This window comes from Platalea leucorodia (assembly GCF_965183815.1).
Source record: "Platalea leucorodia genome assembly, chromosome: W".
In the NCBI taxonomy this organism is placed as follows: Eukaryota; Metazoa; Chordata; class Aves; order Pelecaniformes; family Threskiornithidae; genus Platalea; species Platalea leucorodia.
The window spans coordinates 40,651,164-40,669,742 of record NC_138859.1 but is presented as its reverse complement, the minus strand read 5'-3'; the positions used below and the strand labels follow the sequence as shown (position 1 = coordinate 40,669,742).

At 40.4% G+C, this 18,579-nt stretch overlaps 1 protein-coding gene across 1 annotated transcript in view; it reads right to left on the bottom strand.

Annotated features, from left to right (window-relative positions):
- The window catches only part of LOC309601978 (protein patched homolog 1-like), a gene marked incomplete at both ends in the record, with an annotated part of 55,387 nt that overhangs the window by 35,933 nt on the left and 875 nt on the right, over window positions 1-18,579 (bottom strand). Inside the window, 5 exons of the mRNA XM_082335240.1 lie at window positions 3,126-3,244; window positions 13,978-14,103; window positions 15,005-15,103; window positions 16,190-16,321; window positions 16,912-17,059. Coding sequence (XP_082191366.1) covers window positions 3,126-3,244; window positions 13,978-14,103; window positions 15,005-15,103; window positions 16,190-16,321; window positions 16,912-17,059 — 624 coding nt within the window. The remainder of the gene's footprint in view (window positions 1-3,125; window positions 3,245-13,977; window positions 14,104-15,004; window positions 15,104-16,189; window positions 16,322-16,911; window positions 17,060-18,579) is intronic.

Genomic DNA, 18,579 nt, shown 5'->3' with positions numbered 1-18,579 from the left:
AGACAAAATTACAGAAGCATTTTTTTGAAGCATTCCCTTTATTGTAGTCTATGCAAGAACATAACAGATACCTAGTTTATTAAAAAAAAAATCATAAGCCTCCTTCTGTAAATAAAACCAAATTGCTGATAGAAAACAGTATCAGAGATTTTTCACCAAGTGGAAAAATCTTACAAAAAGGAAGAAAATGTTGCCTACGTAAACAAAGCAAGATCTTATTAACTGAATTTCTTCATATGTACATATGTTGGAGACATGCAAGAAACAAAACAAAGGATACTATTCAACCTCTGTAGATAGTTAATAAGACATGGCCCTGGGAGAAGGAACAGGATGGCAATGTAAGTCAGCCAGACTAGAAAATACCAAGAGAAGCGCAAAGGGAGTAAAACCGCTGATGAGACCAAGGAGAATCACTTGAATTACGAGTGAACTATCCTAATTAACATAGTAAAAAACACACCTCCAGCAATGAAGGCCCCGGCCCAAGCAAAGACCCCTACCCACTGAGCATGCTCTGTAAATTTAAAACACACTGTACCTTTAAGTGGAGACGAGGCTTGTGAGAACCAGTAGAAGCAAGGATGAATAAGCGGAATTGTGAAAATACTGATAACAGCTACTCAGATTGTATAAAATGTCACTGTATGTTAACCGCGGTGTGCTACCTTTATGGAGTTACCACCTAGCACCCATTTCTGCGCAGACATGAAATAAACAAATATCTCGACTCTGTGTGTTATTTGGCTTTTTTGCACACCAGGTAAAAGAACCTTGCTTTTTGGGACGACATTTTGGCAACCCAGATGGGACTGCCATAGAGCCTTGCCTTGATGTTTCAAGCATCTTTGCTGGCAGCAGCAATAAATGGGAATAATATTAGAGGGAAAGGTAGGGGTGGAGGTAGAGTAAGAGGGGAGCAGGGCGGAATGATGCAGGGAAGAGGTTCACAAAACCGAACCCTGTTGGAGCCAAACCAATGTGCAGTCTGTAAACAGGAGGGACACTAGAAGAATGAATGCCCGAACCAAAAGGGGCTAGAGGAGCAAGATCATGTAAGAAATGCCAACCTTGTTATGTTAGAGGATTTGGACAATGAATGAAGGGGACCGGAGGAAAACATTAAGGTCTCCCCAGCTGATCCCCTGGTTCCAGTTAAGCTGGGGAACAAGACCATAGATATTTTTTTTTAATTGCCAGTGGGGCCACTCATTCAGTAGTCACCAGTTGTAAGGGACCTTTAAGTAAAATAACAGTACCGCTTGTTGGGGCAACGGGAAAGCGAACCCTAAGGCCATTCCTAAAACCAATAGAATGTATAATTGGGAATACGAAATTAACTCATGAATTTCTTTATACGCCAGAGCGTCCCTTGCCATTAATAGGACGTGACCTACTGTGTAAACTAAATGCTCAAGCAACTTTCTCTGAAGACTCTGTGCAGTTACATATTCCACAGGAAACAGCGTGGAAAGCCCAGATTTGTCTATTGACAGAAGAAAACCCCACAGAGGAACTCGAAGACAACATCCCTGATGCAGTACTGGATGCAGTGATCCCTTTGGTATGGGCCTCGAAAAAGCCAAGTAGAGCGAAGAATGCGACTCCTGTTAAAGTAGAGCTCAAGCCAAGGACTCATCTGGTAAGGAAAAGGCAGTATCCTATGAAATTAGAAGCATGAAAAGGATTGGAACCCTTGATAAATATCTTTTTAGAATATGGACTACTAAGAGAATGTCAATCGGAATTTAATACTCCTATATTACTCCTATATTACAAGGATGAAAAAGCAGAATTGTGAAAATACTGATAACAGCTACTCGGAATGTATAAAATGTCACTGTATGTTAACCGAGGTGTGCTAGCTTTGTGGAGTTACCACCTAGCACCCATCTCTGCGCAGACATGAAATAAACAAATATCTCGACTCTGTGTGTTATTCGGCTGTTTGCACACCGGGTAAAAGAACCCTGCTTTTTGGGACAACACATAGGCCCAAATTCTGATTCACATTTGGTACAACTTTAGATGGGGGAATAAATGGAAGGTCTGACTGCCCTGTACTTCTGAGAATCAGGGCTCCAAATTTCAAGCACATTAGACCATCCAGTGAAACTATGGCTGAATCAGAAACAGAAAGCAGGAGTCCTGGCTTGTGATCAACTCCCTGTTCTAACGACTCCCTCAAAAACAAATTTAGGAAAGCACTTTCCCTCTTTGACATTGAAGTTAAAAAGGTCAAACTGTCTGCTCCTACGTGGGTGTGAAGGGCTAAGAGGACACAAGGGGGTTTCTCTACATCCTGGTTATGACATGCATGTGAGAGTACATGCATAGAAAGGCAGCTTATCCTCTTCATTGGAGGCAAAACTAATGTAGAAAATATGCTTTATCTCTAAGTGGTGGCTCTGCTGATGACAGTAGCTTCCTCCTAGCCTGCCCCAGCCCTCAGAGCTGGATGTATATTAGGTAAGAGTGTGCATACTATCATTCTAAATTACTGTTGGAGCCATAACAGAAAGCTTATCAATCACTATCTTGCAATGGTACTGATCATTCTGAATTCCTCATAGTCCTATGAAAAACTGGGCTAAAGGGAAGCAATTTTATATTTTTTACATTATTTTTAAGCATTTAGGTTTCAAGGCATAAAAAGCATAAAAATTAGCACATAGTAATTAAGTAAGGCTTCTGAGTACCCCGAGTTATTTACAGTCTTCCATAAGAGACTGGAATTAAGTCTTCCAAGGTCACCAATACCAGCACTGGACACACTGCAGTACCCCATAAAATTCTAAAAATACAGATATTACTAAAGCATGGCTCTTTTACATGCTTCCTTAAAGTTGTTCTCCAATGGCTAAAATGGATGTACGTATGAATAAAGGAAAAAGTGTGTGTGTGTGTGTGTGTGTGTGAAATGCCTTTTAACTTTTCCCCTCAGTCAGATAAAAAACAAGGTAGCAAATGTAATTCAGTCACTAGCAATAAAATAATAACGTACTGACCCTGCTGCTGTCCTGCTGCAATGAAGAACTCCTGCTCCTGACAAGGGGTGGTAGCACTGATTGGTAATCACAAAAAGGATGCACCTCATATACTGTAATTCTATCACACATTCTCACCTTGTAAAACAGCAGAATATATCCAGTCTCCTGTCTTCCCGACGATAAAGGTCCATGCTCAGGATAGCAGGAAAAATCAGCAAAACCATAGCAAAGTTGAATACCACCACAACTGCTGCCTAGAGATCAATCATAAGAGAAGCGAAGTCATTACTAAGCTTCATTTATGGCATTGGCTTTACAAAGCATAAAGCCTCCTTTCAATTCTCACCCATCCACCCATTTATCATGTTTACTCATGAGACCCTTTCAAGCTTTTCCCTGAGGTAACTGGGAGGTATATTTTTACACCCCAGTTTCATTATGGTAGGCCTACTGTAGTTAATTAATTTCTTTTAATATTAACCTTCATATTATTTTAATGTCTCTATACCTAGAGATGTGGTGGCACCAAGATTTTTAAAGTGGAAAAAACAAGAGTCGTCAATAAATTACATTTTTATATGAGATTCTGCCCTAGAGTCTCACCATACAAAAAGATGGAAGCAAAAGCAAACCTGGAACTAGGACTGAAATTCTCACATTTAAGGGATCTGAAGTAATTTAAGTACCACAATAACATTAAAGCACATTATTAAATCAGTAATGAAATAAAGGTTTAATTACATTTTAATGAAACTGCTCTATTTAGCAAAACACTATGCATTTGATGTACTTAAAGTCTAGCAAAAGAGAGTAAAATTTTGGGATTATCTGTTGAACTCTCCTGCTTGTGTTTAACAGAACTTGATTAATGAGCCAGTCTACCAAAATGAGTCTAAAATTGGAACAAGAATAGTCAAGTTAATTTGCAAAGTGATCGTTATTTAAAGAAAAACAACAACCCCCCTTCAAACCATAACCCTTTCCTACACAGAGATTCCCAGAGAATCTCTATAAACATATGTGGTGCAGAATCTATCATTATTGTTAATGGTATTTATCTGCAATAAAACACAGCTAAGATCACTAGCCTTACAAAGGGAAAACTTGGGCACAGATGGGTTTGGAAGACAGTAGTAGAATAGTAAAAATAAGGATAAGTCATTGAGGTATTTTTTTTTCCCCAAAAAATGGAAAAAAATAGTTGAGCCATCAACAGATAAAAAAAAAGGAAACCCTTCTATTTTACTCGTTATATAATCAGTAGGCATCTCTATAGTAGCCCAGTTTCAGGCTGAGGAAAACATAAATTATCAAGTGCCTCCACCTGTAACTTCTGAAGTAAACACCACTTGGGTTCAAACAATCAAAAAAAGGACTAAAATTGGATTACACAAATTAAGTGCCTGATGTAAATGAGCCTTCCTTTTTCCAACACAGATCAATGGCTGCTTTTGATGTTGAAAATCAGCCCTTAAAATTGGCAACTCAAAAGATGAGATATTCAAAATTCATGTTTTAAAAATGCTCAACTTATGTGACCCTAAATAATGCAATTTTGTATTTTTGTGTCTCTTATCTGTGAAAATCAAAGTAGTAACCTACTGAATGATTTTTAGGGTTTTGAAGCTGTAAAGTATAATAAAAAGACTAGTTCTTGTTTTTACTTTTCTGAGAATGACAGAATCAGTTATGTATGTAAACATTTTACAGTTATTTCAATCATAAATATATTGTACACAAAAGTAGTTCTTAATGATGTTTCTCTTTTGTTGTCTCCAGCCTGCTTAAAGCAAGATTTTGGTCCTGCTGATTGGCTGGAGACATAACTAATAAAACAGTTTATCTAGTGTTTAAAGCCTAATTAGCATTTAATCATTACTTCAGTCTTTGAGAGAAAAGATCCCATGACCATTTCATGATATATGAATATCGACACAGAAAGGTATATAAGGTCATAGACAAGACTTCAAAATTAAGTGATTTCCTTTTGACTGAATCTGTCAGGAAAACAAACGGCTGCTGTTGCAAGCAAGGTGCTTGTTGCACCTAGTTCATACAACCGCTCTCTTATCGCTGCTAAACCAGTGAAAATTGAATCACCCATAAATCATGAGTAATTAATTGTGTCTAACCAAGAGCTTCCATCAAGGATCAGCTATGAATTGCTGAGATTTGGAAAAATCAGCTGAGACCTGGTCTAAGAATTCTTATACCTCTCAGCATGCCTGAAAAACTAACTGAAGTCCTCTAGTTCTGCTCACTTCTATAAACACTTCCTGCCTTATCAGTTCTTTGTAGACCCCAGCGACCTTGAATCCCAAATGTCCCTAAACCCAAAAACTAATACTTAAATGCATGGCAGAGATGCCATTAGTTACATTTACATTTGATTTTTAAAGGAGAATTGAAAGTATCCCAGCAACACATAGTAAATCTACCTATAAACATGGCATCTCTTTTTAGAGCAACTAGATTTTCCATTGTGCCATACTGGTGTTGATGTTCTGATCCTGCAAGTCAAATATTTCTAAACAAGCCTCTCTATCCTGACTTGTATTTCAATGGATTCCTATAGCTTAACACCACACTTCCTATATATATATTATACTTTCTCTCACTCACCCTCCACCCCAACATCTCAAGGACATAACATTTTAGTTTTCACAGTTAAATACAGAAAATATTGTTCATATATCAATTCAAATTTGTTGTCTCATCAAAAAAACCCCCATGAACTGATAAGGTGCAGTGTGCCTTCCAGTTCCTGCTGTACATCCCCAACTCCAGGGGCACTTGGAAGTGAGTGAGACAAGGGAAGGAGAAGTGGTTTGAGATTCAGATTAGCAAGGGGGGAAGGAAGAACTGTTGAGGAGTGACGGAATCTCTGACTTGATGCATCAGCCACCACCTTCCCTCCCCAATACTATTTAGAAGTCTGGTGGCTGGGAATGGGAACATATGAAAAAATGTGATCTTAATCTTGGCAATATCTGCAATCTGTAATGGTGACATTGATTAGAAAAGCACCAACAAAAGTCTGTGGTAGTAGATCTCCCAATGTACAGGCAATCTGCTAGCAGCACCTGAGCTGAGAGCAAGCAGAGGATTTCTGGGAACAGGCAGGGCATCTTCTTTCACACTTTCAGAGAGGAATGGTCAAATGGGAGAGGAAAAGAACTCAAGCCTTTTCCTTGAAAAATCAATAAAGGCAAGATTAGTACTAGAGCAGGAAAAAAAATGGAGCTTACTCAAAGGTGTTAACTGAAGGAGTTCAGTGAAATGAGAATATCAGAGAGAAGTAAAAAAAAAATAATCCATTAAGCAGACAAAACTTGATTACTTTCTGAGAAACATGCTCTGATTTTGCATTTTTTAATAATGCACAACCTAAAATATTATTGCTGTTGCTGCAACTGTTAACTGAAACAAAAGAATGACCGTCTGTGCTGAAGGCAGCAAGGAAGAAGCGAGCCAGGATGACAGACTGAGGCCCTGACAAAGGTATATGCTGCTATTTGCCATTCTTGGCAGCCCATCCAAGGAGACTGGGTGTGCTGTATAGCCAGAGGTGCTGAACAGATTAGGAGGTCTGTCAGGGAAACGTCCACACTACGCTGCCTATCTGCAGCTCCCTCCTGACAACATACAGACTCAGATTTTCCCCGCCTCTTCTCCTTAGGCTTTATTTTTGCTTGTTAAATATCCATATCAGAAGCAAGGAAAGATAAAAGACTTGGGTAAGAGGAAGGAGACAGACCACTTCAGCAGAGCAAGAAAATGAGTGAGCTTAAAAAATTATATTCTTTCTCTCCCCAAACCTACCACCACCACCTGGTAATCACTTTTATATTTAGGAAAAAAAGTTATCATTCCTACTATGAGGAAAATAAAGTTCCTGCTAAAACTTATTGGGTGTGATAGGTTGACCCTGCCTGGATGCCAGGTGCCCACCAAAGCCTCTCTATCACTCCCCCTCCTCAGCTGGACAAGGGAGAGAAAATATAATGAAAGGCTCATGGGTCGAGATAAGGACAGGAAGAGATCACTCACCAATTACTGTCAGGGGCAAAACAGACTCGACTTGGGGAAATTAGCTTAATTTATTACCAATCCAATCAGAGTAAGGTGATGAGAAAATAAAAACTAAATCTTAAAACACCTTCCACCCACCCCTCCCTTCTTCCCAGGCTCAACTTTACTCCCAGTTTCTCTACCTCCTCCCCCCGAGCAGCGCAGGGGGACAGGGAATGGGGGTTGCAGTCAGTTCATCACTAGTTGTTTCTGCCGCTCCTTCCTCCTCAGGGGGAGGACTCCTCACACTCTTCCCCTGCTCCAGTGTGGGGTCCCACCCATGGGAGACAGTCCTCCATGAACTTCTCCAATGTGAGTCCTTCCCACAGGCTACAGTTCTTCATGAACTGCTCCAGCATGGGTCCTTTTCCACGGGGTGCAGTCCTTCAGGAAGAGACTGCTACAGCATGGGTCCTCTGCGGGGTCACAAGTCCTGCCAGCAAACCTGCTCCAGCATGGGCTCCTCCCTCTCCATGGGTCCACAGGTCCTGCCAGGAGCCTGCTTCAGCATGGGCTTCCCATGGGGTCACAGCCTCCTTCAGGCATATTCACCTGTTCTGGTGTGGGGTCCTCCACAGGCTGCAGGTGGATATCTGCTCCAGCGTGGACCTCCATGGGCTGCAGGGGGACAGCCTGCCTCACCATGGTCTTCACCAGGGGCTGCAGGGGAATCTCTGCTCTGGTGCCTGGAGCACCTCCTCCCCCTCCTTCTTCACTGACCTTGGTGTCTGCAGAGTTGTTCCTCTCACATATTCTCACTCCTCTCTCCGACTGCAATTGTGCAGGTTTTTTTCCCCCCCTTCTTCAATATGTTATCACAGAGGCACTACCAGCATCGCTGATTGGCTCGGCCTTGGCCAGTGGTGGTTCCGTCTTGGAGCTGGCTGGCATTGGCTCTATTGGACATAGGGGAAGCTTCTAGCAGCTTCTCACAGAAGCCACCCCTGTAGCCCCCCTGCTACCAAAACCTTGCCATGCAAACCCAATACGCTGGGCAAAGTTCCACCCTTGTTCATTAGTGAGTCTATACCATTCCTCTGCTGTTAGGGGACAAAATTTCTTGTGCAAGTAAGAAGTTAGGTGAATTTTTATGAAGCTCTGTCTTCTCTTTCCAGGGCAGAGTTTATACCATAAGGGTGTCTGAATATTCTGTCTGAGGAAAGAATTAATAAGTGGTACTTATACTCTGCCATGCCTCCTTCATTTATACTCAAAAGAAAATGCTACATGTAAGACATTCCTACAGCAAATTTCAAAAACTTTCAGGGGATTTCTTAGACAACCCTTCTGATTTTAAGAAATGCAACACATCTGAAAACTCAGAACCTACTCCTTCAAAGTCCTGATCACTCTCTTACAGGTGATTCTTGTGACTGCGTACTTGGGATACATTCAGCATCTCAAAATCTAAAGCCCCTTAAATAAGGGGTTAATAAGATCAGCATATGATAAAAAAAAAAAGGAAACAGCTAAAGAGCTAAAACAGTCCTTCTCCCCATAAGGGAATTAATTGAAAAACCCCCCTCACTTAAAGAAATGGAAAATGGTGTTTTTAAAGCTTAGCAAGAGCTAACCCACTTTGTTGAGTTAACCCTACAAAATTCCTATGACAGCAGCAAACTTTCAGTGTTTAAGTTCCATAAAGTAACTGAAAAACTCACAGGTATCAAAAAACTGCATTAGCTGATGGAACAGAAGCTGAAAAAAGCAAGCACTGATATGCAAAACATTAGTTTCTAAGTAAAAGTTGGGCTTCCACATGCAAGGCTCATCAGGAAACCATTTATTCTCCCTGGCAGCTGGGTTATTTTACAGATACTGGTCCTCAAAAGTTATGGAAACTTTGACAATTATCTTGCAATATCTTAAGGAAAGAAATGAAGAGCAAAATAAGGTCAAGAACAATCCTTTTTTTAAGCCTATCTGTTAAAAATTCACTGTCTAGATGAGAAGGAAGCATCTGTGAAAAGTAAACTGCAGTATTCCACTGCTTTCTAAGTTTTGCTAGAAAGCTATCAAAGATGACAAGGAATTCTTGTTTAAACAAGCCTGAGTAAGAGGGACAGGGAGGAAGAAGACTGTGAATAAAGAAATCCATATATACAGACCACCCACCAAAATCTGCCATGGTTATCTGATTCTGAATGCTATGATTAAATGCATTACCTGGTTTTGATTACACCTGGTGAAGCTAGACAATGCAAGTAATAGATGTTCCTTTCTAACAATAAGTAATTTCAGTGGTTCCTAACTTATATACACAGATTGCTCTAGTACCAATAAATCCTCAGTACGGGTCTCTGGTTGATCTTTTTGCACATTTCTCCATCTCTCATATACATATAAGGGGTTACTATGTGCGAGGAAAGACAGATTACAGATGCATCTCAGAAAAGATTGAGCCACTCAAACATTCATTTCTGGACACCCAAATGCACCTAGACATAGATTCCATGTTAATCACTTCCTTAAAAATCATAGAATCATAGAATCATGGAATGCTTAGGGATGGAAGGGACCTTTAAAGGTCATCTAGTCCAACCCCCCTGCAATTGGCAGGGACATCTACAACTAGATCAGGTTGCTCAGAGCCCCATCCAGCCTGTCCTTGAATGTTTCCAAGGATGGGGAATCTACCACCTCTCTGGGCAACCCGTTCCAGTGGTTCACCACCCTTACCATAAAAAATGTCTTCCTTATCTCTAGTGTGAATCTACCCTCTTTTAGTTTAAAACCATTACCCCTTGTCCTATCACTACAGGCTCTACTAAAAAGTCTGTCCCCATCTTTCTTAGAAGCCCCCTTTAAGTATTGAAAGGCTGCAATAAGGTCTCCCCGCAGCCTTCTCTTCTCCAGGCTGAACAACCCCAACTCTTTCAGCCTTTCCTCATAGCAGAGGTGTTCCAGCCCTTTGATCATTTTTGTGGCCGCCTCTGGACCCTCTCCAACAGGTCCATGTCTTTCCTGTGCTGAGGACTCCAGAGCTGAACACAGTACTCCAGGAGGGGTCTCACCAGAGCAGAGTAGAGGGGCAGAATCACCTCCCTCGACCTGCTGGCCACACCCCTTTTGATGCAGCCCAGGATATGGTTGGCTTTCTGGGCTGCAAGAGCACATTGCTGGCTCATGTCCAGGTTTTCATCCACCAATATATCCCCAAGTCCTTCTCTGCAGGGCTGCTCTCAATCCCTTCATCCCCCAGCCTGTACTGATATCGGGGATTGCCCCGACCCAGGTGCAGGACCTTGCACTTGGCCTTGTTGAACCTCATGAGGTTCACACAGGCCCACCTCTCCAGCTTGTCCAGGTCCCTCTAGATGGCATCCCGTCCCTATAACCCAAATAACTTGGATCATTATGTCATTCTGAATAATATGTTATTCCGAATAATATCAACATGTTCATACATGGATATGTTGAAATCTCATCAGAAACTTTGTGTTTCGTTTTGCTTTTTGAAAGCACCATGCATTTGACAATGTGGGCTTCCTTTTCTGAACTTCTGCTGATTCAGTTTAAAGCAAGTCATAACACATGGCAGCAGGCAAAAAAACCAAAATTTTAAAAAAAGATAAATTTAATTTATACTCAAATTACAGTAAGAATTACAGCTGTTGTCTCCACAGATATTCCAAAGAAGGCAACCTATCATGTTCTGATGTGAAAAGTGAGAACAGGCTGAGCAAAACTTGATCAAAGAAAGCAGCACAGCAATGTGACTAGGATAAAATGACCCATCTCTGTTGGGTTCTTATTAGGAGAGTGGCATTAGGCTGAAGTAGCTTCTATAAAGGACAGTCACTGCAAAGCCAGACAATGGGAAAATAGGACCTCTCTTCTGATTCCTAGTGAAGATCTCCAGTATCTTTTTTGCTGCTGAAGATATGTTAGATGTTTGAGTGTGGGCCACAGATTATAGAACAAAATCATAGAATCATAGAATTATTTAGACTGGAAGAGACCCTTAAGATCATCGAGTCCAACCATTAACCCAGCACTGCCAAGTCCACCACTAAACCATGTCCCTAAGCGCCACATCTACACATCTTTTAAATACCTCCAGGGATGGGGACTCAACCACTTCCCTGGGCAGCCTGTTCCAGTGCCTGACTACACTTTCGGTGAAGAAGTTTTTCCTAATATCCAATCTAAACCTCCCCTGGTGCAACTTGAGGCCATTTCCTCTTGTCCTATCACTTGTTACTTGGCAGAAGAGACTGACCCCCACCTCACTACAACCTCCTTTCAAGTACTTGTAGAGGGCGATAAGGTCTCCCATCAGCCTCCTCTTCTCCACACTAAACAAACCCAGTTCCCTCAGACGCTCCTCATAAGACTTGTTCTCTAGACCCTTCGCCAGCTTCATTGTTCTTCTTTGGATGCGCTCCAGCACCTCAATGTTCTTTCTCATAGTGAGGGGCCCAAAACTGAACACAGTACTCGAGGTGTGGCCTCACCAGTGCCAAGTACAGGGGCACTATCACCTCCCTGGTCCTGCTGGCCACACTATTCCTGATACAAGCCAGGATGCCATTGGCCTTCTTGGCCACCTGAGCACACTGCTGGCTCATGTTCAGGCAGCTGTCAACCAACACCCCCAGGTCCTTTTCTGCCAGGCAGCTCTCCAGCCACTCCTCCCCAAGCCTGTAGCACTACCTGGGGTTGTTGTGACCCAAGTGCAGGACCTGGCACTTAGCCTTGTTGAACCTCATACAATTGGCCTCGGCCCATCAATCCAGCCTGTCCAGATACCTCTGTAGGGCCTTCCTACCCTCCAGCAGATCAACACTTCCACCCAACTTGGTGTCATCTGCAAACTTACTGAGGGTGCACTCAATCCCCTCATCCAGATCATTGATAAAGATATTAAACAGAACTGGCCCCAGTACTGAGCCCTGGGGAACACCACTTGTGACCGGCTGCCAACTGGATTTAACTCCATTCAGCACACCTCTTTGGGTCCAGCCATCCAGCCAGTTTTTTACCCAGCGAAGCGTGTGCCAGTCCAGGCCATGAGCAGCCAGCTTCTCCAGGAGAATGCTGTGGGAGACTGTGTCAAAGGCCTTACTAAAGTCCAGGTAGACAACATCCACAGCCTTTCCCTCATCCACTAAGCGGGTCACCTTGTCATAGAAGGAGATGAGGTTAGTCAAGCAGAATCTTCCTTTCATAAACCCATGCTGGCTGGCCCTGATCCCCTGGTTGTCCTATACATGCTGCGTGATGGCACTCAGGATGATCTGCTCCATGACCTTCCCCAGCACTGAGGTCAGGCTGACAGGCCTGTAGTTCCCTGGATCCTCCTTCCAGCCCTTCTTGTAGATGGGCATCACATTTACTAACCTCCAGTCTACTGGGACCTCCCTGGTTAGCCAGGACTGCTGATAGATGATGGAAAGTGGCTTGGTGAGCACTTCCGCCAGCTCCCTCAGTATCCTTGGGTGGATCCCATCTGGCCCCATAGACTTGTGTGTGTGTCTATGTGGTGTAGCAGGTCGCTAACCATTTCCCCTTGGATTATGGGGGCTTCATTCTGCTCCCTTCTCTGTCTTCCAGCTCAGCAGGCTGGGTACCCCGAGATTTAGATGACATAAATCACTTCTTCCAAAAGAAGTGTTACACTTCAAAAATATTTCACACACTCAAACTGGTCTTTGCCATAATATAAAACAATTCACTGTCATATCCCCTGTAAGAACAGAGAACTATCTAGGTTTTTGTAAGTCAGCAGAACTAAATACTGCTAACTATTCAGGACTAAAGCTCTAGTTTAAGATGCCACAGATATCTCCTCAACTATGCAGCAAACCAATGCCTTTGTTCGCCTTTATTTTCTTTGTTATTCACTACCAAATTGCCTATTGAGAAAAAAATGGTAAACAAGCTACTAATATTGGTCATGTAGCTGCAATCACGAACACTTTATCATTTAATAGCTTAATGCATGCATGCTTAAATTGCTGAAAACAGCAATAATTGCCTCAGGCATTAAGAAAAAATTCAGCCCTTGCTTCTTCTGGGTAGGTCAGGGGCTCCAGGAGAATTAAAAATGATTGGAGAGCCAGGCTATAACAGAGGAAAAATGACTACTGAAAAAGTAGTTTGCCTGCTCTGCACCAAGGTCAGCCAATGCTATAAATCGCTTCTGTGTTAAAAACGTGTCAGAGGAGAACTTCCCAGAGCTTTCTTCAAAGAGCCCTTGCTTTCAAAAGAAGCTTTCTTCAGCATCCTTAATATTTTGTCTTCCTGAAGGCATATTATCACAAAAAAAAAAAGACAGAGAGAAAGGGAGAGAAAGCAATACATGCTTCAGCACAGAAAATTCACATTTTCTCTCAAAACAGAACAGAACAGAAAATTCTCGATGAAGTTTTCTCCAACTTTTTGCTAAAATTACATTGGAAACAAGTCAGTACAAACTGCTGCAGTAATAATTAATGTGGCAAATGCATTCTCACTGCTGTCGTTGCACTTTGGTTATGGTTTGTAATAGCAGCAAATTGGACAAACCTCAATGAAAGGATTAAATTCCTACTTAGGAATGTGATGATGTAAACTAGAGTACAGTCTACTGGTCTAGACTGCCTTAAGGATTCAAATCTTGCTGGAGACTTGTTTCTGCTTAGTTGCATACTTCTTGGTTTTTGCACTCAACCTGGTTGGGATGGGGCAGAATATTCTTTCACCTGCCAACAGGGTGTGAGAGACTCAAGATGTGAGAAACAGAAGGAGCAGAATCAAGGGGAGAGAGCAGTTGGTTATCACCAAGAACTATGGTAAACAGTGATCACATATTGGTTCAGTGAACTGCAGAAGCACTGAACATGGACTTTAACACTACCACTAACAGTTATTATCATTTGCTTTCCATGATGACACCATCTACAAGAGCTAACAAAACAACATAAAAACTTACTTGGAGTGAAAATGCTCGTAAAGCAGGAATAGGGATTAAGGCAGCCATAAAGAAAGCAGTAACATTGCTGATAGATGTAAGGGCTACGCTTGCTCCTGTTCGCTTCAAACATTCACCTGTTCTGTCCTGCAAAACAAATGACGTATTGTACAAGCCAAGTGAATAATGTGATGTCCTGCAAATGAAGGGGTCATCCTACAGATATAACATGGTAACAATGAAAACTATTACAAGGAAATTCTGAATACAAGTGTGCATTTGAGAGTACGTAAGAATAAACAATATACTAAGTATGCTGACCAGGAGAAAAGCAGATGAAATATGAAGTGCTTACATTTTTTGAGGGTAGCAAACATTATCAAAGCTGACACTGGCTTCAAAAGTCAAAGCTAAATGGATGCTGACATTATATCAAATACATCAGTTATTAAGTAGGATGTATTTTGTATCAGTGCAGTCACTTGGTGTTCTCAATATTTTTCAGACAAAATAAGCATGCATTAACAGCGTAGATGCATAATGTCTTGAAGAAGCATGTAAGAAAAAAAACAGAAATCCCAGGAATCGCACAAAAAACCAGAGAGAATCAAACACAGGACCCTTTCCCAATGCAGTAGGTTATTTTGAAGCATATGGAGGTTATAGCACAATGAGTTTGTAGTGCCTGCATGCTGAACCAGCTGGAAAGAGCACATGGAAGACATTGCTTGTACAAAACAAAACTGGCAAATATATATTGTTTTTAAATGATTTGTACTTTGGATATGAAACTTTGGACTGAGAATAAAAAGGAAAAGATTATAAAAGTGAGGAGGATCTTAGATTTCATAATGTGAATAATGTGAATGTCATGGTCAATTATAAATAAAAGGAAAGAAAACCAGGCCCTAGGACAAAGATCTTTAGAACAAAAGCTTTTAAAAAAAATCATTACTAACCAATTCTAGGTATAATATATTTTCCTATATGAGGCTTTTTCTTTTATTTTATTCTTTTATTTTCCCCCAACTCCCCATTTTGTCATTACCTCAAATGGAATTCTCTTATTCTGCCCTGTTTCACTAAATGCATGTACCAGAAGGAATACGTCATCTACACCAACTCCAAGAGCAAGAAAAGGCAAAACCTTGGGGGAGAAACAAAACAAGCAAAAAACCAAGAAAGTTTTTATATTATTCTTATGATCTGCCATGCAGCTAGTCATTAGATGGCTAATCAAAATAACCTTTACACTACACTCTGAACACAAATCCAAGATTAAAATGAAAATCAATAGGATGCAATACAGATATTAACTTTTATTCTGAAAGACTGCTGAGGAACTTGCAGTATACCATTTACAGGTACAAAACCTCACTAAAAGTAATTCAAGTTTTTGGTAGGCAAAGAATATCAGACAATATTTCAAGATATTTTCAAAATATTTTCAGGAGTTGAATATCCTGATATATTCAGATGTAAAGAAAAAACTTGCAGCTTCTTATGTACAATGAGATGCTTGCACTCATATTGGGACACAGAAAAACAAATATCCTAGAATCTACCTAATTAAACAAACTGCAGGATATCTGCCTTTTTCTTTAAAATCATTTGGCAGCACATTCTCTTAATTTCTCACAGCACAAGCTACTAGATAGGAGAAAGACACAAGTAAAAATCTAAAAATCAAAATACTTTCTCAGCTTTTGTTTTTCCTCAAAGATTGATTCAGATGTGTTCATTTACTAACAAAGTTCTTGTAATTTAGCAGCAGACTACTTGTGGCTCATTAATACCTGAGTTGTGGCAGCATTAAAGGAAATTCCAATCAATGAGCACAGACCCAATCCTGCAGCCACTGAGAGAGCAACCAAGACGACTCCTGCCAGCCCCACAGCAGCCTGAGACTTGGCACAGTCCCACCGCAGCATTGTTAAACAGGCGTAGGCAAGCTGAAAGCAGAGCAGGGATTGGATTAGAATGGATCCTTCTCTATCGGCTGTCTCCCCCCAACAACATACACAGCTTACAAGCGTTTTTAAAAAGAACAGACACATCAGAGATGTTACATAGAGGAATAGGTGACAACTCTGAGGCAAATGTTTACAAACTGCAATTTTTATTTTAAGTATTCTGAAAATGTTCTGGACTGTTGACTGGTAACAACAAGGCAGCCATTTGAGCCCTGCTATACTACTGGAGTCAATTAAATAAATAGAATTTATTTTCTTACCATTAGTAAGTAGCCACTAGCTACTCTGATAACACTGACATCAGAAAATGACTTTAGAATGTCATCCAGGGTAGTTGTAGTAAAGGAAAGCACCTTCTGAGTAGAGTTTTGTGCAACACTTTGATGAACAACCTATGGAAAGAAAAATAAAACTTAGTGTGGCTAAAAAAAAAGCCCATTATCATCTTCTACAGCACATATCTGAAATCAACTACTTTTGCCTTAATGTTCCTGTTAAAGCACACACCCTATACAAGAGATTTCACTGATGCTACATGAAATAAATATTTTTGTTAATTATTTCCTGAAAGCTACTGATTATCAAACAAGAATTTGCACCCTTCAGGAAAGGCCACTGCATTCACAGCTCATTCAAAACATTTAACTTAACTCCTGAAATGTAAAGGAGGTTTCTTCTTTCCATAACTCTGCCATTGATTTGCTGTTGTATGAGTTTCGCCTTTAATCCAAGGTCCAGCAAACAGTAAAACCTTCATGGCTTCTCATATGTGAATAAGCAAGCAGCTTCTTAATTAAAAAAAGAAGAAATCAGCCTTTTAAAATAGTCTTTTACGGTGCAAGGATAACTTTAAAACCAGGAGACAACACTCAATTCTAGTTTAAGCATCTTCCTTGAGAAAATACTATAAAAAGCCACAACTAAAGGCAGTGGATATTAGTAAAACTTTATAGCAAGATATCTAGGTTATTTTCAATTTTACCTCAACATACATCCGCTGCCAGGCTTCCAGAATTGCTGCTGCCTTATCCTCACTCCAGTTGATATGTGAAACATATTCATACCCCTTAAAGTGCTCATACATTTGCTTAGGAGTCATTAACTGAAACATGGTTTGCAAAGCCTGAGCACTGTAACAGGGAGAGGAGAGAGAGGAGAAAGAGGCATAAAATAAGCATTTTCAGGAAATGATTTTTCACTGCATAAAGGCTCAAATGAGAGCCTAATAGGAGCTTGCACAAGTTCTTGATTTTATAGGCCACATGTTGACATTAAAATTGAACAGAGTATAATTATTCTACTGTGTATCTGGTACAGCTGTACTGGTCTATACAGTATTGAGGCTAAGTCTGTTTTCACTGAAGTTAGTGAGAGTTTTTGCCATTATTTTCAATAGGATCAGTTTCAAGAGCAAAGAATGTAACCCTACAAATCAGTTATAAAGGTCATGACTGACAGATTGTTATGAAGAGGACACAGGAACAGTTATTCCTATGAGATCTTGCAAATGCTGTTGGCAATTTGTCATTTGAAGACCTCAGTCTTTTTCATCCCTTGGAGAGAAATCATAGAATCATAGAATGGTTTGGGTTGGAAGGGACCTTAAAGATCATCTGGTTCCAACCCCCCTGCCATGGGCAGAGACACCTTCCACTAGATCAGGTTGCTCAAAGCCCCATCCAATCTGGCCTTGAACACTTCCAGGGAGGGGACATCCACAACTTCTCTGGGCAACCTGTGCCAGACTAAACTCCTGACACTTGACAAGCAGCAAAGAATACACAAAAGGCAATAATTATCCATCATAAATTTCCACAGTATGTAACTGTATCCAACAATTTTAGAAGCTTAAGGAACTATTTTATTTTTCACCAAGAATAAAGTCCTTGGCTATTTGTTAGAAGACACTTCTGTGCACTTTTTCAGAATAAATCAAAATTAGTAAGAAATTAAACTTCAATATTTAGTGTCAATGTAAAAAACATCAAAATCCATATCAACAGTTCTAGTAAAAATTACCTGTATTAAATATGCAAGAATTATACTTCTTTTAGTTTAATAGAAATTTGGATTCAGTGTATACATCTAAATAATGTTTTTATATGTCCTATTTTTTTTAACACAGTTCTATTTCAAGGGGTTTCCCCCCTGAAGTCCAGTGTTCCATGACTTCTTCAAGAAGTCTGAAACAAAGGGTTTTATTTCATCAGTCAAAAAAGTATTCAAGATACAGTGACATAAAGAATATACTTTTCTCTGTATTGACCCTAAACAAACAGTTCAATGGAGATTTGTGGGCACATTACCAAAGTTATTTTTCCCCCTTTTTTCCTTTGATCATATTTCAAAAACACAATCAATCAAAGTTGTTCAGTGTTTTAAATACTGTTCAATGCTTTATACATACACTCTAAACAACAAAGTTGCCAGGAAAAAAATTATTTCTGAGCAATATACACTATCATTCTTAGGTTAGAAGCAGGCAGCAATGACACCTCCTTTAATTTAAACAACTGTCTAATCACTCTTTTAAATTCTGTCCTCATCAGGGATGTCCTCCTAGATCAGGGTTCATAATACACATCACTCTCAGATTCTGAAAGGCAGTTGATTTTGCATGATCTGGCCCCCTGCCAAAATAACCCCAAAC